We start from the raw sequence: 23365 nt of genomic DNA, 5'->3' as shown, positions 1-23365 counted from the left end.
GTTGAAATAAGTAGTGTGGGTAGAGTTGGTGTGTGGTGTTAAAGTAAGGAGACGCGTGGGTAGGGTGAGGAGGATAATGGAGGAGAGACGCGCATGCGCAGCGGAGTAGCGCGCAGCGCGTGTGCACACCTGGTTTATACGGCTGTGAGGAGGAGAATGGAGGAGAGACGCGCATGCGCAGTGGAAGTGTGGACGGCGCAACAAGGGAGGGAACAGGCTCGACCATAAGCATCTATACGGGAAGATGGTGTAATTTTATTGGAGGGGGGGGGGTGTTAGAGTGGAGAGGCATTAAAGAGAGGGAGAGACGTTGTACGCGGTATGAGTTTGTCTTTATTTAGGCATTATCATCATCATGTTTAACGTAGGTGACGTCGAGCTGTGGTTGGCGTTCCGCTTTGATTATGACCGCCTTATGGTCTGTGAAATGTAAAGTCAAGGGCTGTTGTAGTGGATGAATCCTAAAGTTGCTGAAGATGAGGTCAATGCACGTTCCCCGGATGGTTGTGGGCTGCTTGTAATCACGGCCCGCCGAGACTCGCCGACGCACGCCGCCGCCGACGACGATGAAACGTCGAAGGCGCGTGAAGCGTGCTCGTCTCGTGCCGGCCCAGGAAGACACCGGCAACACTGTCGCTCCATGAGCCATTAAAGGGTAAGACATCACCGGGCGTTCAGCAAGCCGAGCATGCGCAGTGGGGGTGTGGACGGCGCAACAACAACAAGGGAGGGACATAGCCCCGACCATGAGATGCTTCGCATCTAAAATACAGGAAACTCAGCACAATTACAGAACGCACCACAGGGGCTCTGCGAGGGTAGATACAGACATCGCAAACCATCCTAGTGTACTCACTTCTTTTTTGAGATTTGATATTTTTGCAAGTATGTCTTCTCGAAACGAACCAACGTTCATCACTAAAAGCATTGCTTCAAGCTGCCGATCTGCGTTCTCGATCCTGAGAACCGATGCAATCCCATTCGAAGCTAAATGACCTGAAAAAATCACGCGACATCGAAGCATAAGAACATGGCAGGCACCGGTTGAAAGGCACGTGCGGGGTAAGTGAGGGCTATCAGTGGCAGTTATTAATTTTTATATACAGACTTTGGCGCTTTATTTTAGGTTAAACAACAACAATAACGACAACAGGAATTTGTTTACTTAATTTAGCTTGAACACGAAGGGCGGTTGGTGTATGAGGGTACAGTTAGGCATGAATAAAACCATCAAATGCTGAGGCGCTATAACAGCTGGTAGAGAGCTTTTAACTTTCTTTTCATTTACCCGCCGCGGTGGCTCAGTGGCTAAGGCGTTGCGCTGCTGAGCACGAGCTCGCGGGTTCGATTCCCGGCCGCGGCGGCCGCTTTTCTGATGGAGGCGAAAAGCAAAAACGCCCGTGTGTACGAGATTTCGGCGCACGGTAAAGATCCCAAGGTGGTCAAAATTAATCCGGAGCCCTCCACTACGGCGCGCCTCATCGCCTGCGTTGCGTCGGCGCGTTAAACCCCACAATCAATCAACTTTCTTTTCATTTATGATTGCGTGACGTCGTACTAACACCACCAGGTTTTTTTTTTTTCTAGGAAAACGCTAGCTTCCCATCGTTGGCTGCCAGGTCCGCTGATACATTCTTTTGCACCCCGAACTTTCAACAAGCTGATTAAAATAAAACAGAGATTTCCCACCAGCTCAGGTCTTCACAGACTTCCTTATCGGTTATCTTCAGCACTCGTGCTGGCTTCAAATGTCGAAATAAGCTTTGTGCTGGATTTGGCGTTAAGAACAGCAGTACTTAACGCGTCAGCTCGGTAACTGAAGGTGGCCGGGCATTGGATGTTGTTTCAGAAGTTCGAGTTACAAGTGAAGCCACTGATAAGGAACTGCTTTAAAAGGTACGGGTGGATATGTCCCATGTGATAAGGTGAATGCTTTTGGTACAATTGAGAATGATGTTTTATATTAGTGATATTACACAGGCGTGTAAAGGCCTCTCACATACCACGTTTCCAAGTTATGCGTGCTCGTTTCGTCATTCTGGCGTTGTGCGAACAGGAATAAAAATACACATTATTTGCTGCACTCACTATAACACCATCCTTTCCACTAAGAACAAGGTTGCAATAACGGCTGCACCATGGAAGAACCACCACAGTCCTAATATTTCAAGGTTGCTGCTTGCTGCTACACAGAAACCAAAGTGCTAAAGAAAAGCACGACACCGAATGTAACACATTGCGCTTAAAAAGGGCAAAGGTCGATTCCGCCTGAAAGACACGGTGAACTATCCGCTGAATAAATACTCACAAAAGAAAAATGTAGAAAAAATGAAAAGAGCTAGCCGAATTTTAAAATACATAAAGTGGAAACACAAAGCCCTAGGATTAAATTAAGTTGCCTTCCACAAATTTGTTAATTTATTCAGATTTTAAAAGTCCCGGTGTAGCATCAATCATTGCCGCCTTTGCACGGGAGCATGCCCGCCCTTTGAGCCCATCGAGATTTCTCTTCGGGCAGATCTGTGTGTAATAATTTTGAGGCAAGAATAACTACTATTTCATCGTCTTCTAATAAGAATATGGATGTTTTCGGAAGCATTTCAAAATCGATTTCATTTTTATTTGTGTAGGTAAATTATTGTGATTCGATAGGATTTACTGGCAGAGACAAAAAACGTCAATTCTTTGAATACAGTAAAAAAAAACGCTGACTGAAACTACCATGAAGCTGTGTTCTTGTATTGCTTGCATTCCGAACGCATGTCTATCTGTCAGACTATAATCGTAGCTCGGAAACAAAACGTGATGCTGGATACGCCTTGTTAGCGAAACTCAATAATGCGCCTGTGGAACTTAATAAGTGAAAGTTTTAACGAAAATAAATGCTTTTTGGGTGAACGTCCATGTTTGTTATTTTTTCAAAGAGGAAAAGAAGGTAAAAATAACGACGCAGCAGTATCGATTTGCTTTTTGCTGCAACGAGCAGATATCAAAGCGGGAGAGTATATGTATTGTATTCAGAGAATTTCGATGAGGTCGCCTACAATGAAGCATGTTTATTAATTAGAAAGAATGGAGCAAAATCAAATAAGCCCTGAAATAACGCGTGCCATAATAGCAAGGAAGGAAGGAAGGAAGGAAGGAAGGAAGGGTGGAAGGAAGGAAGGAAGGAAGGAAGGAAGGAAGGAAGGAAGGAAGGGTGGAAGGAAGGAAGGAAGGAAGGAAGGAAGGAAGGAAGGAAGGAAGGAAGGAAGGGTGGAAGGAAGGAAGGAAGGAAGGAAGGAAGGAAGGAAGGAAGGAAGGAAGGAAGGAAGGAAGGAAGGAAAGCACAGGCAGGCAGGCAGGCAGGCAGGCTGGCACAGGCAGGCACTAAACGAAGACACTGAACAGCCTAGGTGAGACTTGTGTGGGGCAGACGGAAGATATGCCCCGACGAGGTGTCAGAATTTTACTCACCGCTGCTGAGCTCGAAACTGGTTTCTAGTCAACATACAATGTTTGTGGTTTATAAATATAATAGCTCAACCCACTGCGGGCGCACCGTAGACCGGCGCTGGCAGTGCCTGCAGTACCCGGAACGAAGTAGACGTCCAAAAGTTGTAGCTAGGCTTTCATGCGCCTGAGCTACACCTGAGCTGAGGCGCCGTTGTGGAGGGCTACGGAATAATTTAAAGCACCATACTACACGCCGTTGTTTGTTTCTTGGCATCCTCCACCACCGAAGCCGGGAATCGAACGCGCAACCTCGTGGTCAGCCCTTCAGCCACTAGGTTGCGGTGGCTGGTACAAAACAGTTGCACAAAGCCGTTTCAGTACAGCATTATTTGGGCTGCACGTTAACGACCCGCACAGGCACCTCACAGTCAACTTCTCGTAAGTTGCTTAACGAAATGTAAAGCTCACCGTTGTCGATCACTGCCCGCGTACCGAATGAGAGGAAGGCTCTTTTACGGTACATTGCACATGCCAATACTTCGTTGGCCTATATTACAGCGAATCCTCTGCAGCCTTAGTTTCTACAGGTAGAGGGAGTGTTTCTGGAGTAAATGTTTCTATTTTTCGCTTACACGCCATCGGCTGTTGTATTATGCTAGGATTATATGCATTGATCGTCACGCGCACCGGTAGCAGGTTTATGGATTATACCTCATACCGCATTTGCATCGTCCACTCGAAATTTGCGACTGACTCATAGACCGATATTGAGCCATTCACTATGATTCAGGTGCCTAATTGGGAATGAAGAATAGGGTGCACCACTTCTGATGCTGTGTGCAAGCCTGCCCTAGATGCGCCATGTTATTTAATAAACGCCCTATTAGTATGCACACTGGTGTGATTGAAAAAAAAAATGTATGCCTGATAAGAAGTTTCATCCCTATCCAAGATTGATTGATTGTGGGGTTTAACGCGCCGACGCAACGCAGGCGATGAGGCGCGCCGTAGTGGAGGGCTCCGGATTAATTTTGACCACATGGGGATCTTTAACGTGCGCCGAAATCTCGTACACACGGGCGTTTTTGCTTTTCGCCTCCATCAGAAAAGCGGCCGCCGCGGCCGGGAATCGAACCCGCGACCTCGTGCTCAGCAGCGCAACGCCTTAGCCACTGAGCTACCGCGGCGGGTCCCTATCCAAGATTCCTACGGAGCCTTCAGTTTAGGACCAATCATAAAGTTTCATACTAATATACACTAAAGGGAAATCTGGCGCCACTGTCTAGGGGAGCCGCGCTTCAGCGAGCGTTCCGTCATGTACCGGCCAGGCACGTTCCACTTGTCCTTGGCATGGCTCCTGCATGCACAGGCTGAAAAGTTGCCTCTGGCTGCAAAAAAGCGACAATATTACTCTAAAAGATTATTTAAATTTGTTTCGTTATTACAAAATTGAACTTCCAGAAAAATTTACTTGTCAGTAATTATTTAGAAGCTTTATGAACGATGCACAAGAAAAAAATGTTACCTTTCTGGCTTCGAGACGAAAAAGAAGCCACATGGCTAGCTAAGCCAAGTAGGCGACGAACGTCGCTAGCTGCAATGGCGCCACTCACGGCGGCTTGCGATTGCAGCGCCAGATTTCCCTCTAGTATATATTAGTATGAAACTCTATGGGACCAATAAAACATGGCCCCACTTCTTGGTGAGGGCAAGATGTATAAACGTCCATATGCCTCCAAAGATAAGTTCACATATAACCCCATACCGCATGTCCGCTCGTTCGCTGGGAAGACATAGCTATAGGAAGAAACGTTTATTAGTACTCTGTATTATCTGCTAGATATATGTCAGGCCGAGCAAAACGCCCTATTACTTTTTGTACTCACGCGACATAAGAGGACACACAAGGTATCACCCTAATCTTATTTTATGCTGACAGAAACTTTAAGTATTACAGCGAAATGAAAAAAAAAAAAAAAAAACAATGCAGCAACAATCAGCTATCGCCGAATCAGAGGCGTAAGCAACTCACGGAATAGATGGCCACACACCTTCGCCCCAAATGTACTTCCAGATTTGCCGCAAGCTTTTTATCTTGTATTCGTTGATGCTGACAGGTGCTTTCAAATTGAAGTACATGGGTAGGGTAACGTGGTCTTGAAGGTTATTCCCTACGCCTTGAAGTTCATTAACAATCGGTATCTGCGGAAATGTTGAGGACAAAAGGCAAAGCATCAAAACCATTTCCACACAAATTTCCCAGCGTGGAGTGAGTATAAAATAAAATGAAATAAAACAAAATAAAATAAAATAAAATAAAATAAAATAAAATAAAAAGGGCAATTAACAGAAAAAGTATGTTCACTTGAACACAAAACACAAAAAGGTAATAAAAACAAGTTGCTTTTTCGGCACATATTGCGATCCGTAAATTTATGAAACGATCTATATGCAAGTCGAATCTAACTTGTCCTCTTGTACCCTACTATTCTGCATTTTCACTGGAGTAGTATTCATATGAATAAAAGTCCAAAGGCACCTCAAAGATTGTGAATGCGAAAACATTATAGGCTAATTGAACGCGCGAGACACCTTGCTTCCGCCTCGCACTCTGGAGGGGCTTCGGCGCCTTGCCGTTTGAGACGATTTTCTTCGTTGTCTGGTTCCTTCTTGCGCTTTCGAATTGCTTGGGCTTGTCTTCTAGACGTTACGCCACGGCACGTTCCTGTCGCCATGCGCGCGGGGAGGGGGATGAGTTGGCGATGATGGTGGCTTTCGCTGCTTCTCTGTTCGCTCTCCTGGCCGTGTTCTGCCGCCGTGCTGCTTCATCTGCGGTATCCACTTGTTTGAATGGCCACCTTTCGCTCTTGCTGAGTTTAGGCGCTTTCTATATATGGAATGGCTTGTGCTATGGAACGCTATGGAGCCGTATTGCTGTCGTGGTGCCGACGCCGGAAGCCGATGCCGGCCTTTTCTCTCCATGGGACATTTATTCCTTTCGCAATAAAAAAAAGTTTAGCTTACATACGTGCCGCCTCATCACATACTTTGCTTCCCCTACATCAGCATAAGTCATCAAGGAAAGCATATCCTTACCCGCTGAAAATAGCCATACGGCACAGGGTTCCTTTTACTTTCCAGCCGTCACGGAGGCTGAGTGAATGGTTGAGTCGTGCTACTGAGCCCGAGGTCCCAGGTTTGATTCTCGGCTGCCGTAAAGGAACTAAACTTAATTATCGAGTCTTCGCTAAGGTGCGAATGTAAAACCGTTACAAAGAACGGAGAACCAGCTCAAGATATCTCAACCGAACCCCAAACTGCGGCCCATCTTAACGACAGGCCCTCGTTCTCCAGGATTTACCTCACAGTAGGCCTAACGTTGCTCGTTGAGGGCTAACGACGTTAAGACGTACTACCTGCAGATTGGCTTACAACGAGTTTGACGTTGCTTGTCAATTCATTAGGCCCAACGATATGGATACCTGTAGTAAAGCCTAACAAGGCTGCGGCACATAAACGTAGCGGTGCACAGGCCAACGCCGCATGCCCACGGAGCAGCTGATACTCTCAGAGGTGTACTAGCCTACGTTTACCCCGATTTTTTTTTTCATTTTGTGCGCTTCCCGAAGCCCACAAAATGTGACAAACATAGCTCTTCGCGTATATACTCTTTGATGTTGTAGCCAGAAACTAAGGCCTCCGATTGTGCGTGCACCTGTGGTGTAAACACCAGTGATGGCAGGGTAATGTTCACAATCTACATCACCCCCGGAAAATCCAAAAACCGATATCGACACTTTCATGTATAAGCACTTTGCATGACTGAGACAAGAACGAGAAATACCAGTGGCTATCGTTGACGATTTTAATGCTGACATTGCGAAAAACGACAAGGACTCGTTCCGGGCTTTTGTTTTTGATAACTTTGAACTCGCGTGCTACAACGACGCGAATCAACCAAGTACCGATGTGTATTTGGTCTTGACAACAGAGCGATTGGCACTAACATTACACAGAAGCAATAAACCGCTGCGGCTCCCCACCGATAGGTGGAGTGGTTTTGCAGCAGCTTCGCTGGACGCCCACTTCGCAGAGTCGTTATAGTGTATCAACTTTTTTTTTATGAATGATGCTGTCCCTAGTTGCACAAGCTGTTAATCGTCATATAAGCAGTTTGCAATGAACTTTACATTGCCGCGTGCCTCACGTGTCTTCATGCGTGTTTGCTTCTTTCAAAGCATGTGCCCCTTTCTGCGAAATATCTCCATTGTTGTTGTCTGGTCAAGAAAATGGCCTCTGATTTAAAGAGTATATACTAAATAGCCCAAGTATGATCCGCTGGGATTTGAAAACGGGTCTGCTCAGCAGCAGTCCAGTGCTCTACGAACCCTGTCATCTCCGCACGTTGCCAGCGTGGAAGAAATGTTGTCGTTGTTTTACTGCGAAGCACTATACGTCTACCCACCAAGGGTTCTTTCGCGACCGTCGGCGTCAGCAGAAAACTCCCGAGAAAAAATGAAAGAAATTAGTGGCACCGCTAAGAACCGAGCCTTAACCAGAATAGTGTAACGGAACAACAGACCGTCGTCTTACCGACTCAGCTACGCCCACACAAGGAGACAGGGGGACAGACGGTGCACACAATGAGCACAGCGGTGGATCTACCACTTGCTCTCATTCAAAGCCCTGGTGTGCAGTACAAACCGATTATGTATAATAACGGCGTTCATGCGGTTTGGCTTAGCGGTGAACTGAACAGCGTCTGAAAGGGGGGGGGGGGGGGGGAGCGCTTTCTGGAGGCGACGCTTGAAACAAGAGTGAGGGGGAGGCAGTGAGTGAGAGAGGTGACGCGATAGCCGCGCGTGCCGCCCTCCTCCTCACCCTTCGCCAGACTATCCTCTCAGCTTTCTTTCTGCCATCGCTGCTGCATTCGGTCGTCTCTGGTTTCACTCTTTGTAGAGCCACGTGTGTGAATTTAAGTGACGTCGCATGGGTTATCGTTGTGGGTGTCGTTTAGAGATTCGCAGTCAATTACCTCAGCGTGAATTCGAGCCAATTTTTTCGTTCCTTTTTTCGTGGCACATACACACTTGAAGAATTTGCCAGGAATCGGGAGCACTGAGAGCTAATGTACCCGCTTCATAAAGTTCGCAAAACTGTGAATTGGAAATTTAAAATTTGTAGAATAGTGCGTGACGCGTGCCACTTGAACGGTATAGCACGTGAGTAGAACAAGTGCACACCAGCCACGCAGAACCCTGGTTCCAGGGAAGCTGTGGCATGTGCCAGCCTTCTTGCTGACGTAATTTGTGCCGTAAGACGAACAAACAAAAGCGAAGAAAGAGGCGCATACACGGTGTAGCAAACAAGAAGCCGGTTGAAGTATTCCGCGCCAAAAGACAAAGAAACGAAACAGAAGAAAGTGGCTGAAATATGATGTAGCAGCAAATGGGTTGTTAATGAGTATCGTCGGGATTTCGCCTTACCCCGTAAGCAGATCTAGGTGCCCCGAGGAATTCCTTTTCCTTTTATTCGAAGCTGTGCTTGTCCTTCTGCCTTTCGTTTTTGAAGCCAGCATTGGCCATTTGCAGTGACATAATTTTTGAAGATCTAGGCTCCTAGCATCTGCTGTATGACTTGTTCAAATATTTTTAAGAGTATAGGTAGAACCGCGGCTGAGCGATAACTGGATTAGGTGTTTTTGTCCCGCATAAAATTTGCTTAAGCCGCTTTTTATTACCTTGGATTTACTTCGGTACTACGCATATTGTTTGTAATGTGGGCCAGCACTTTGCTAATTAGGTTGCTCATCTACGTATTAAGTTGTGTAGGTATCTCCTTATGCTCCTGTAGCTGCAGTTTTTGCTGCGTAGCTGTTAATCGTAGCTTCAGCCTGAATATTACTGTCAGGGATCTATCGTGGAGAAGACCGCCTGAGCAGAACCATTCATTAGGTAACGGGTAGAGATCGGTCTATTAGAGCAAGACGGGGCAGCACCGTTGATGCGGTGACGCGGAGTGATTCATCGGCGCAATCATGATAGGCGTGTGCCGTGAGGGATGCATCGTCGGCGCGCTCGTGCGTGAACGCTGGTTGCGTAAAACCATAGTGGAATACGGGTTGTAGTCAGGCCTGGTAGTACATAACGGAGTGGTAAACAGCGCGAAAAAACAGGACGACAGGAGGAGGATACACAGACACAGCGCTGCTGTCTGTGTGATCTCCTGTCGTTCTGGTTTTTCGCGCTGCTTACCACTCAGATAGTACAAAATAAAGGCCGTGACATAAAGACAGGTCGGGCATCTAATTGATCCGTGATAGTCCCGTTTCCATTCGTGCATGCGTTTCCGCGTGAGGGCCACCCCTAACGGATTCTTCCGTGGGACATACTCCTCCGCCCTGGTGAGGTCCCGGGGGAAGAGTTCAAATACCGTGGTACAAGGGCTCGCGTTCGGCGCGGAAGGGCATCCTTGGTAGTCATTCCTGTGGACCATGGGTCACCGGGAAGAAGAACAGGTGACTCCGTGCGAAAGAGTATGCTGGCAAGAGGTGGACAGGAAGTAACGGAACATTGTACGGGGGCGTAAATAGCCTTCAATTCTAACAGGATGGGAGAGCTGGCCACAAAGGGGTAGGACAGACTTTCTCCCAATTTTGGTTGAGTAGGGCTGCTTCATGCCGTGACTCCACACGTTTCTAAACGCGCGGCGACGGTGTATAGCTTGATTTATTTGAGGTAATTACTGTGTGCACCCATGGATGGGGAGTAGCGAATTGTTTCTGAAATGGCCGGAGTAGACAAGCGGTCCGGATTAAAATGACCTGATGGCGTGACTGTTTCGGAGACACGTGTACTGCGGTGCGTAATCAGGTCGTCAATTGTCACGGTTGATCTGGGCTTACTCTTGCAGCACCGGTATCGCCATAATGCGAGGGAGGCCGGTCATCACTGACATGACTCCCCGATCGACGGTTTCTAGTTCTGCATGCTGGAAAACGGTTAGACGCTGATACTGGGTCTCATAAAAGAAGCGGAGTTGCAACACAACACACACAAGCTGTTCGGCCACCCCCGTCCAATTCCAGCACCCACTTTTGGTGCAATTCGGTGGATTAGACACACGATATTTGCGGTAGATTGGCTGTTTTGAGGCATGATGCAGTGGTACCCTACTGATGAATGTGCAGATAACAAGTGCTCCTGCAAGCGAAGTCCGCTTCGTGGTATAATACATTCTCTGCTCGCGGTCCCGAATGTCGTGGGCGTGAAAAAGCACGCTCCGCGTTGAATTTCCTCTGAGCCTGATTTATTTTTTACACATTCTCGCACCATACGACACCGTAAATGAGCAATTTTCATTGTCAGAACCACGATATTATTATTCATGGGCACGCTACGTGGCGAGGAAATGCACGGTTCACTTACTCGCATGTCTTTACGTGCAAAAATACCATCGATTACTTTCCTCTCCGTAAAAAGTACATAATTTACACATAGAAAACCCGCAAAAAACATGCCGAAGCAAAAAAGGGAGCGCTTACCTCAAATTTGTCAAGGACATCTCTTGGTCCAATTCCGGACAACATAAGGATGTGAGGCGAGCCCACCGTCCCTGCTGAAAGGATGACTTCGCGCCTCGCGGCTACTCTGTAAACGAGGCCGTCAGAAATAACCTCGATGCCGACTGCCGTGGTATTTTCGAAGGTAACCTGTTAGTAATAAAATTATGTTGTGTTAAATTAAGTACCAATTCCGGAACATGATTATTGTAAAAAAACATTAAACGTAACTAAGAAGTCAGATACGCATCCCAGAGCCCGAGGCTAAAGTGGAACTGAAACAGCAGTATATACATTACATTATGAGTGGCTTCTACACGTTTACCGATATCATAAGGTGGGCCCCAATGCTCAGTGCTCGGACCCCGGCCTTTTTCTCTCAGTAGCACTTCACCATGTTCCCAGAATTATGTAAGCAGATAGTAGTGTATTTTTATTTTCGGGTTGCAAGATTGGGGATATCGAAAAAGTAGCCAATGCTGATATTTCTAACGTAGCGCAGTGGTTCAGAAAATAAAGTAACAGTATGCATTTCTAAAACAATATTTATGTTATTCACTTGATGACGCAGAGAGACGGCATCGCATATTGCCACAGGTGAACGGCAATCTCCTCGAACTTGTTGATGAGCACAAATATCTTGGCGTAAATTCTTACTCAACTTTTCCCTGTGACCATTACGTCCCACACGTGTGCACCAAACACCAGCATTTTATCTTTTACTTAAAGCTAGACGTTTCTTTCGATTGAGCGCAATAAGGGTGTTTTAATATTGCATTGTTCACAGCATTACGACGTGCTGTGCAGGACATTGGTGCCTCGTATACCCTTCTTAGCCTAATCCAATATAATAGTGCAGAAAAAAGAAATTTGTGTAATCACATATAACTCAAATCATGCTAGTTCCACTGCCCTTTTTAGTCAGTCAAATGCAATGCTGTTTACTATAGCAAAGAGTTTGGAAATGGCGTAGTCAGGGTCCTCAACCGAAACCGAGTGTATTGCGATCGCGGCTGCTTCCGGGAAAATTTAGTCATACAAGCCGCGGCAAGTCGTCATTCGGACAGATTCAAAAGCAGCGCTACAATTTTTGCAGCGTGGCATCCCCACGAAAGGGGTCTGTCAGCATTCATTACAGCTTCTGCAAGAGCTCAGCAGCAAGGGTTTCCGTGTGCGGTATCAATGGACTCCATCCCATGTTAGTGTCAACGGCAACGAGGCCGCCGATCAGATGGCACGCGCAATGCGGTGACATTTGCACCGACTGTTGAAGTTTCCGGCGATCACCGGACCGGCCTCAAGCGGGCCGTAGTCGACCATTTCAAGTCCGTAGGAGATCCCCATCATCAAGCCTTGCGTTACAAAACACGAGCGGAGGAAACTTTGCTGCACCGCTTCCGAACGGGCTCAGCGAAGACCGCAGCGTCCATGGCTATTCAAAGTTGGGCCTCGTGCGACCACCTGTGTGCTCGTCATGTTCAGTGCTAGTGGATGCGGAGACGGCAGCACACTTTTCTATAACGCTCAAGCGGCGTTCCCTGTCGGTGATGCCCAAGGATGTCAGGCGCACTTGGGCGGTGACGCCCAAGTGACACTGGGTTCGAGATAGCTTGCATCTGCGCGTGCGTCAACACCCTGACATGATGAGCTTGGGTTTGTCGGGGTATTAGGACGCCGCTGGTAAAGAGGATGCTCGGGCCGCCAGGAGCGCTGTTAGCGGCATCACTCGTGAGGCGCGCGCGTGCTGCTGCGTCATCGTTCCTCTCGAGCATCTTTGCTCGGAAAAAACTGCCGCGTCATCCTTCGGTCAAGCTGCTACGTGTCATTGCGCGTAGCGCGCTGTAAATTTCTGCACGGTGTCGCTGGTTTGTCAACGGCGGCAGCAGTTCGATTTCCTAGAGCGGCTTTTATCCTTCAAGTGGCCATGCTTTGAGGCCAACGCGCGCACTGAGCAGAGAGCGAGCGGATGGGTGTGCGCGATGATTTTGCGTGTTTTCTCACTTACAGAGAAAAGAGCTCCTAGAGACAACATTGTTACCATGAAGCCTTATTATATGATAAATCTAATGAATATGATTAGGGTAGCTAAGAGATGACATCATTATGTGCCATCGTTCAGTCGACCTTCAAACTCCTTGAGCGAAAATCGGCAAACTCCTTAAAAGCACCTGGAAGCTTCTAGGGAGGGATTTAAAGGCATTTAGGGCGAACCAAAGCATGATTGGTATGAGGGGATGACACTGCGAATTAGGAAGAATGGCAAAGCGAATTAAGAGTAATAAAGGTCATTTAAGAGGAATGAATGGGCTATAACACGAACAAAAGTGCATTAGGAAGACAAAAAATAACAGGAATCGATATGAGTAAAAGGAATCAAAGTAAATAAGGTAGATTCTGGGTGAATTAAGTTAGTTCAAGGGCACAGGGTAAGGCGAAATTTTGAAAAAGTGACTTTTTGTTTTTCTTCGCAATTAGGCAAGTTCAATTCCTTGTGCACATTTTCCCTATTCACACTTGCCTTAAAAAGTCTTATTTCTCGCTAAAAAGCAGTTTTCCCGTAAGCAAGTAGTAAGTGCCCACATCCTCTTAAGAATGTTCTCAGGGTTTATTGTCAATTTTTTTCATCAAAAAACTTCCAGTTTCAGATCAAAATGCTTTTCTGGAACCAGAGGATTGAATACAAATCAAGCTAAATCATTGTCAAATGATTTGAATCAAAGTAAATTAAAGCGGGTCACTCAATGAATGAGCGATATCATGATTAATTAAAATAAATCGACATCAAGCTACAGGAAGCAGAGGTAAATTAATGTGGATGAAAGTGAATTCGTAAGAGAGACGAAGCAAATTATGAAGAAATAATGTGAATGAACAAGAATCAGAGTAAATTAAATTCGGGGACTACAAACACCAAGTTTTGATCGAATCGAATTAACAGGAAGCAAAGGGAATTACAAACGAGTCCTAGTTTTAATTAGGAAGGAAAACAAACCAAAATTAAGAAAATAATTGTGATTTGTGGGGAATTGAAGTGACTTGAAGGCAATGATTGAGTGAATTAAGACAAAAAATTAAGAAAGCTCATACTAATGCGCAAGACTTGAAGGTAGCGAAGCTGTACGCAACCTTCACGACCATCACGAAGGTTTACGTACACGAATGCTGCCGATTTGCTTCTTTTTCGCTGCCTGAACGACTTTTACTCCGTCATGGTTGCTATGAGTGTGGGCTCCCCTCATTTCTTTAAGTGATAATCCATTGGTCATCACCCTGGAGGGGTATGACATGTCTTTCTCATTCCGCTAGTGTTGCCGGGATTACGGCGAACGCTGGAATTTTCGTTTTGGTCAAACTTGACCAGTCTTCCTAAGTGGGTATGCTTGGCTTGACAAACGTGCGCTGGGGACGCTGGGAGGTCGCCGCTAGGCACTCACACACGAGCACTCGGCATTTTCTTGGTATTTTAACTGCCGGGCGGTCGCCGCAATCTTGGCCAATCTACCTAAGTGGGTATGCTTGGCTTGACAAACGTGCGCTGGGGACGCTGGGAGGTCGCCGCTAGGCACTCACACACGAGCACTCGGCATTTTCTTGGTATTTTAACTGCCGGGCGGTCGCCGCAATCTTGGCCAATCTACCTAAGTGGGTATGCTTGGCTTGACAAACGTGCGCAGGGGACGCTTGGCGGTCGTCGCGAGGCACGCACACACGAGCACTCGGCATTTTCTTGGTATTTTAACTGCCGGGCGGTCGCCGCAATCTTGGCCAATCTACCTAAGTGGGTATGCTTGGCTTGACAAACGTGCGCAGGGGACGCTTGGCGGTCGTCGCGAGGCACGCACACACGAGCACTCGGCATTTTCTTGGTATTTTAACTGCCGGGCGGTCGCCGCAATCTTGGCCAATCTACCTAAGTGGGTATGCTTGGCTTGACAAACGTGCGCAGGGGACGCTTGGCGGTCGTCGCGAGGCACGCACACACGAGCGCTCGGCATTTTCTTGGTATTTTAACTGCCGGGCGGTCGCCGCAATCTTGGCCAATCTACCTAAGTGGGTATGCTTGGCTTGACAAACGTGCGCTGGGGACGCTGGGAGGTCGCCGCTAGGCACTCACACACGAGCACTCGGCATTTTCTTGGTATTTTAACTGCCGGGCGGTCGCCGCAATCTTGGCCAATCTACCTAAGTGGGTATGCTTGGCTTGACAAACGTGCGCAGGGGACGCTTGGCGGTCGTCGCGAGGCACGCACACACGAGCGCTCGGCATTTTCTTGGTTCTGTTATGCGCTGCGAGGCCGCCGCGAGGCCAGCGCTCACGTGCGTGCGCTTGGCAATTTCTTGGTATTTTTAACTGCAGACGCGAAAAATTACGATTTGCTGTATAGCTTCGCTGTTAATAACACTTATCAACGATTTAATATACGCACTGATTCTCCGCAATAATATGCTAAGTGACGTATTATATACTCTGGCACTACAATTTGGAACAATTTAGCACCAAGTATGACAATATACGCTCCTTTCAGAAATAACATCAAGAAGACAACCCAACCTTAACTACGCAAATCTCAATTACAAACTTATAATGTCTTTTTAAGGAAACCTACGTTGATACCGCCTCCTTTGTTTGGACCTTGGGCGTACCCAAGGTCCGAACAATGCCACTATGCATGCATCCGCATCTTGAGGGCAGGAGGATACGCCACCGCTGTTCGTTATGAGTAGCGGGGTCGGCCCCAGGCGTGATTCGGCTGCAACACAAATGGGAGTCATCCCCATTCAGTGAGAAGCGGTTCTTGATGACGATGACGACGATAACTTTGAGCCGAGATGTACGCATGAACGTGCGTACACCTGTTCACATTTTTTTATTGGATTTAGACGCATTCATTGTTTTACGATGAAATATGCTGTCATATTTCAAAAGTGCTGCCAGTTTGGCCAGTTGGTGCCCGTTCGTAGCTAGCAGAGCGCGAAGGATGGTGTAACCTGCGTAGCAAATACACGGGTGGGCGCTGTGTCATGGATCGCTCATGTCCTTGTTGTGCCGTTTTTGCTAATGAAGATGGTCTAGTATTGGTGGAGTGGTATATTAAGATTCGGGGTCGGTGCCCAATGATGAAAACTTCGAGTGATGCGGCATGGCGTGCGAATACCATTTAGAACACGCCGAAAATCCCGCCCTTGATGAAAACGGAACAAGTGGCGCCAAGCATTGATTGTATCTCTTAATCGCTCGCAGCCGCCGCGCACATTACTTGAGGCTCGTGGCAAAAGGTGGCGCTATCTATGGCGTCACTCGCTCGCGGCGCGCGCTGTTCAAGCACGCCAACTGTGCCCGTCAGCGGCATACGCCTTAAACACCAAAACACGGCGGCGCGGTTGCGTTCTCTAGCCTTTATTTTGTAGCTTTTCGTAATCGTCAGATTGCATTAGACATTGTCTCGCAACAAGTACATCATGTGGTATGGCACGTAAATTATCCAATGTGCTTGTAATTCGATGTTCAATTTGTTAAGCACCGATAATAATGTCGTTAACCGGGCTAAGGTTTTTGAACCTTAACAACAAGCTATGGGTTAAATAGCGTATTATTTCTTTTTTTTCGCATATCGCCTCTTAATTGAATTCGTATTAAAAATACGCTTTGGTTACCTGGGCGCCTTAAGGCTATGTTCAAGCTATCGACGTAACAGCCATATCGTGAGCTATGGACGTAAAAAAAACGGCGTGTCATGCAGTTAGATTGGCTGTGACGTGAAATGACGTCATTCCTTAAAGTTATTACGACAGTTGCGACAACATTCGGAACCCGGCCTTTTACGTTGCTGCTGCATTTTGATAACGTAAAAATGATTAGGGTACTCCCGCATTTTGATAAAATAATATTGACGATCGCCTTTCACTTCCTCGTCAATTCTTGTTACGATAAACGACCCCACTTATGGTTCTAGTTCAGCGACATTATAGCTCATCCCATACCTGTGTGTTACACCTCTACCTTTTTTCAATTACATCGGGTATCGATGCTTGGCCGACCTCACGACGTACGTGTATGCATATGTCATGGACAAAAGCGAAACTGTTGTGGAGCCTAAATGTGAAACCACACTGCCACCGTACGTTGTGCACAGTTGGCATATCAGACGCGTATACGGAATGGTAAGGTCACCGTAAGTGTCCTATAGTACGCCGCATTATTCCAACCAACGACCGGACAAAACAGGCAGCGTAAACCAGGAATCTGTCGTGGTTAGGGTTACACACACACACACACACACACACACATATATATATATATACATATATATATATATATATATATATATATATATATATATATATATATATATATATATATATATATATATATATATATATATATATATATATATATATATATAGCGAATCAGAAATGGGAAATGAGGGACTCAGTGAATTAAGACAGAATAAGGGTTGGCAGTCCAGAAAACCTCGGAAAGCAAAGGGGGGAATGCGTTGGGTTATAGAAAGATATGACGAATTTTTTGAATCCGAAAGAAAGTGATGAAAAAATGCCCGCCGGGTGGGATCCGAACCCACGACCTGCAGAATACCGGTCTGGTGCGATAACCAGGCCGGTATTCTGGAGGTCGTGGGTTCGGATCCCACCCGGCAGGCATTTTTTCACCACTTTCTTTGTGACTCAAAAAATTCTTCAGATCTTTCTATAACCCAACGCTTTCCCCCCTTTGCTTTCCGAGGTTTTCTGGACTGCCAACCCTTATTCTATATATATATATATATATATATATATATATATATATATATATATATATATATATATATATATATATATATATAGTAAGAAAATGAGGGGCTCGTTGAGGAAATACAGAAAGATAGGTCAGCAGTCTACGACGCCAAAGGAGGCATAGGGGTGTGGTTAGGCTCTTTTCTTTTTTTACTACGGTAATGAAGTGAACATGCCTCCTTTGGCATCGTAGACTGCTGACCTATCTTTCTGTATATATATATATATATATATATATATATATATATATATATATATATTTATGTGTGTGTGTGTGTGTGTGTGTGTGTGTGTGTGTGTGTGTGTGTGTGTGTGTGTGTTCCTGCGGTGTTTGTGCCGCGACAAGGTAACTGCATTTCATCATCCATGCTCATGCACATGTATACCCTTGCTGCTTTCAAATTCTTACCTTACTGACGTGCGCCCCCGTCATTATCCTTAGCCTTGGGTGTGTTAACACTGGCTTTACGTAGGCGTCATAACTTGTCCATCTTCTACCCTTGTAAATGTTGTCTGAAATACACAATTATTCGCAGTCGGCCAGATGCCTCAACGACAGTGGGAATTGCTAAACGGAGATCTGATCTAATAAGTAATCCCCTTCGGTGCCATCGCCTCATCGTTCTCTTGTAGTTTCAATAACGGCGGCATGCTCAGTTGGAGGCCATAAAACTTTACGAGAGGTCAAACCAGCTCCTCGTAATCATGAGCAAAGAGATGTGTATCGATAGAGCGGCTTAGACAAAAATACTCTGGGGGATGGTCCGGAACTTTCTAGCGAGCATAGGGGAAACCGATGTCTTGCAAGTTGATGAGGTCACTATTGAGTACTGCTTGAATAAATGCATTGCAAAGCCTAGCGTCCTTCCTCCACTCCCGCGGACTAGTGCAAGCATCAGTTCCTGCACCATCCGTTCGTCCTGACCATCTCTCCCAGGATGGTAAGGTGCACCGGTAACTTCGCGTAGGCCGTCCACCAGTATCGAGGAGGCACATACACTTGCGGTGTTGCTCCTTCGACCGAGTTTTCTGTTTTCCTTGCGTCTAATCCTGCGGCTTGGTTGCCATTATGTTGCTCGGATGTTCTGCCAGTTGTCAGTTTGCCTCAATACTAGACCGGCCCAATTCCACTTCTAATTTGAGCTAGGGTCTCCCCTACCAGACTTTGCTCCCTAATTTCCAACATTCGTTTTCTATCCATAAGCGTTGCACACGTGGTATTTTTTCCTATGCATAGTAGGGCTTACCAAAGTTATCTTTAAAGTTTCAAGTAAGCCCCCAAAGGTCTGCCCTAAAATTCATCTCCTGGAAAAGGCATTGGTTACATACCGTTCTTTTCAGTGACAGAAATAGTGTACTACCCATTACTTGAGATTCCCTGCTGGGTGCACCTCGGCCCGTGCTGACTCTGCTCCTGATGCCTTTCTTGTTGTGTCGATGAGCACTGAAACCTCGTCTGAAATACTCATATTCATCTTCGCCTTCTGGTATTTCGCATCCTGCAGGCTGATGAGCGGGCTCTCTGCTTGGCTGTTTAACATTATTCTTTCGATCTTTCCATACCTATCTCGAGGCATCATGTCTGTACGAGTTTATACGAGCTAGTTTTCGGGTGGTTTGTGTTGTGTCTTTTGCTTCTATTACATTGCTAGCTAACCTTGAACAGCCCAAAAGAAGCGTGCCACGACACTCCAAAATGCCATCAATGCCATCGACGCCGCTTCAGAAAGTAAAGCAAGAACCGCGAACTCACTTTGCAGAAGTAGGTTTTCTTTCTTGTCGAAGCGCAATCCTTTGTGAATACCTGCCCGCCTGAATGCAGAGCAGAGCTCGGAGGCGCCGCAGTCCATCTCAGACACCGGGATTCGCGCTTCGGGTAGCGGGCTTGCTGCGGTAAAGTACACACCATTTAGCCTGGGCCGTCTACCAAGACAGCAGAAATCTGTACCCTTGCCATCTAGACTGCATTTAGTTTTTGTACCTACATAATTATCACCACAGAATCTTGCGCTTCTATGGCACCTTTTTTGCCTGTCGTTTTTACTGTGGGTCAAAATATTAAATAAAAAAGAAAAAGACCTTGGTTGATTTCTCTGTCATAGGAATCGGTAAAACACGAAAGTGAAATGTGCAGCGAAATATGGAGCTGAGCATGATTTGCGGGTCGGTGGCTGTATTGTGGGTGTGCTTGGCGAGCGACGTCCTGCTGGCGGGTCGCTTTGGCAAAGGTGAACTGGCGTCATATCCGTGACGGATATGGCGTCAGCAAAATCTTGGTGTTTAGCGGCATAAATCACTGTTGTGTAAAACCCTCAAACGAACAACCCTACGTATAACGTACTCTTTGGTACTAAAGGTTGCTTATCCCGCAAGAAGACCCTGGATGCAGGGGTGCACCTTTACAGGCAGCTTTCTCCGTTGTGCTGGCGTCACTTCCGTGACGGATATGACATTGGTGAAATCTTTGTGTATCCGGGAATAAAACACTTTCGTGTTAAAATTTTTGGCTTATGCGTGGGCTCAAATTTGGAATCTTCACTGTGGCGTTGCGCGGATTAAAGGTCGTATATGAAATGTGTCATATGTTAGAGCGCCTGCCAAATTTTCTCCTGAATTCCCATAGAACAAATAACTACGGCTAGGCTTATTCGCTAGGCCCAAAGTTATTTCGTCCTGCATTCTTTCAACGAAAAGTTGGATAAATTACTTTCTCGGTGTGTCTTAACCATGCACTCTAAACTATGTTTTGGGGGTCCGCTTCACCACATTCCACCTGAATGATGAATGGCGGCGTTCAAAAGATCAAGTTCGCGCGAAGAGCGATGTCCGGCTACGATTTAACTCAAACTCGTGATCGTCAGTGTGGCGTTACGCGGGTCAAGCGACATGCTTGTATTACGCCATGTCACCGTGCCGGCCACACTTTTCGACTCCATGTGTATGCTGGGTGGGACTTGTCACTGGCGGGGCGCTGACTCAGGAACATTTTAAAGCAACAGTATAATGATTAGATTAAGAATTGGGTAATATTAAGTTAGGGTACAGTGCTTTCGTCCATTTTTTCATGTGCATGTTTTTGCACCGTAGAAAATAAACTGACTCGCATTCCTTCGTAGCTTTCTTTAATTCTTGAGGTGGAATATTTCTAGGAACAGGTGTTCAAGGTGTAACAAGTATCACTATTACAATTAAAAAAAATAACTCATGGCAATGTTAATTCTCTAAGTGTATTTTATCACCTATCAATTGGATAAGGACGTAACAAAGAATAATTAAATTTTAAAAAGGTAATCTAACCAAAATTAATCATTATGTGTAAAACTTACCATTACGAGCGAGAAATATGAAAAACGACAAAGTTTCTGCATATCTGTTCGAAGTTCTTATGATACTTAGTACAAATTTTAAGAAATGCAGGAAATCTCAAGTGGGGATTGCTGATCAATGCGTAATCCGCTCTGCTATACACCCAGCATATTAAAAGCGGGTTTAGCTACTATACACACATGCAGCACGAAGAAGAATGATTTCAGGCGCCACATAAGCAATTTGATACAGGAGTAGTAGTACTAATAAACGCTGTAGGTGTTTACCTTCTCGTATCACGTCCCTTCATGAATGTATTACGCCTTCCAGTGATCTGAAAGAAACCTTAATGACTGTGCGGAAATTTGCCGGGTGCACCGGTCTACTAAAGGTGACCTAAATCAAGTTGTCTGAGTGGTCCCCATCTGCAAATTGGTTTATTCCCCCTGGTTTTTCCCTTCCCCCGCACAACGCCTTCGACCCCTCCCTTCTAAATAAATTCATTCAATCGTTCATAAAATATCTTCATAAGCCCTCATGCATCCCCACAAAACGGTGTACATCGAGCGCCTGTCAAGTCAGCTTCACTGCTATACGAAAATGAATTGCTGGGAAGACATTTTTAGAGTCAATATAAGCAGTACATGCGGTCCAAATGCAGTCACAAACTGTGGGACTTCCTTCTGTACAACGCAGTAATGTAAAAAAAAAAAAAAAGCAGGACGCAATAAAACGTATCCTCATTTTGAAAGTATGAAGGCCCCAGCGCCCTCATAGAGGCGCAATTGTAGAGCTCAACCGGCCTTCGTCGAAGGCCTGTCCCTCTGATGAACGTCATTAAACATGGTTTTTCTTGCGAGAGGGATTTCTTAAGGGCGAGAGGGATTTCTTAAAAGTACACCCCTACGTCACACTCAAAATTCTAAGCAGGCGACATCACCGCCCTGCCGAACTGCTTGTCCTAGACACTTGAAATTTCGGGACTACTTATCTATCAGGCTGTACGACCTCAGTAACGCGGGATTTATTTTGAAATAACACCCACGAGAGAGTAAGGGGGTTAAACGTTTCTTTGAAGGCTTCTTCCTTATATGGCAGGCCCTTCGAGATGTGGAACTGGCTTTTGCTGATATAGGTAACCCATACGAATTCCGAAAAGCTGTTTTTACGGGGTTCGTCACTAACCAAGCCCTAATGGGGCGAATTAGGATTTGGGTAATGTAAATGTTTTTACGGATTCCTCAATATCTGTTCAGACCGTTTATATAACCACTTGGTTTTTGCGTACAAACGCTGACCCTACAAAAGCCCAAAAACCAATTTACTGATTCTGTCCAAGCAAGAGTGACTTTTCCCCTAATAAGACCGCAGACAACGAGAGAGACTTTTGAAATTACACACGCAAGGAAGCGAACACGAGTAGGATGTCGTGTCATTGCGCAGCCCCCATTGCTATACGTAGACTTTTCGGATCTCGGTAGTAGACTCATATTATGCGTAGGAACTCAATGAATATCTATTTTCATTACATCCTCAAAAAGAGAAAAAAAAAAAAAAATCCTCCGTCGCATGCCCCCGCGCGAGGGACACGAGTAAATGCAGAGCATTGGGGGTGGTCACGTGGCGTAGGTTGTGGTAGTTGGCGGTGGTAGTTGTAGTTGTTGTTGTCGTACGGGTGCGTCGACGGCGCTTGAAGGCCAAGTACGACGAAATGCACGAGGCGTTGAAGCACGGGGAGTTTGCGAGCTTGGACGAGTTCCTGCGCGGCTTCGACGTGCGGTCCGGGGAGGAGTACTCGGAGATTCTGCGGGCTGGCGCGTCGCGTCCGTGCGTGCTTCACGCGAGGACCCCCGCCGAGAAGCGCGTGAACGCGTTCAACCCGTGAATCGGAAGGGTTCTCGACTCCAACATGGACCTGCAGATCATCCTCGACCACTACGCGTGCGCGCCGTACGTCGTGGACTACGTCAACAAGGCCGACCGCAGCATCTCGTTCTCGTAACGCGGGGTCCGCCGCTCGCCGCTGACGTTTCGAAGCCGTGTCTCGCTCTCGATTCGATGGATCCGCAGCTCGACGCTGACGACTGGCAAAGGCCTCTCGTTCTCGACGCTCGGGATCGGCCGCTCGACGCTGACGCTTCTCCGCTGCCTTAGCGCGCGCAGTAGAGGGATAGGAGGTAGCACCTGCTGCTGCAACGCCTCTTTTAGCGCCGGAGCACGCGCATGCGCGCCCGCACCTGTTGTTGAGAGCGAGGAGGAGCGGGGGAGGG

At 46.6% G+C, this 23365-nt stretch overlaps 1 protein-coding gene across 1 annotated transcript in view; it reads right to left on the bottom strand.

Annotated features, from left to right (window-relative positions):
- The window catches only part of LOC144171507 (alcohol dehydrogenase [acceptor]-like), a 61982-nt gene that overhangs the window by 14229 nt on the left and 24388 nt on the right, over positions 1-23365 (bottom strand). Inside the window, exons 5-9 of the mRNA XM_077700979.1 lie at positions 19543-19677; positions 18199-18302; positions 10979-11146; positions 5487-5637; positions 857-996 (exon numbers count right to left, since the gene is read on the bottom strand). Of these exons, the coding sequence (XP_077557105.1) occupies positions 857-996; positions 5487-5637; positions 10979-11146; positions 18199-18302; positions 19543-19677 (698 nt within the window). The remainder of the gene's footprint in view (positions 1-856; positions 997-5486; positions 5638-10978; positions 11147-18198; positions 18303-19542; positions 19678-23365) is intronic.

Source organism: Haemaphysalis longicornis, unplaced genomic scaffold, assembly GCF_048455015.1.
Source record: "Haemaphysalis longicornis isolate Haplotype H1 unplaced genomic scaffold, Haemaphysalis longicornis Haplotype H1 scaffold_1, whole genome shotgun sequence".
NCBI classification, from domain to species: Eukaryota; Metazoa; Arthropoda; class Arachnida; order Ixodida; family Ixodidae; genus Haemaphysalis; species Haemaphysalis longicornis.
Note: the sequence above shows the minus strand (reverse complement) of the source record. Positions and strands in the feature narration are given on the sequence as shown.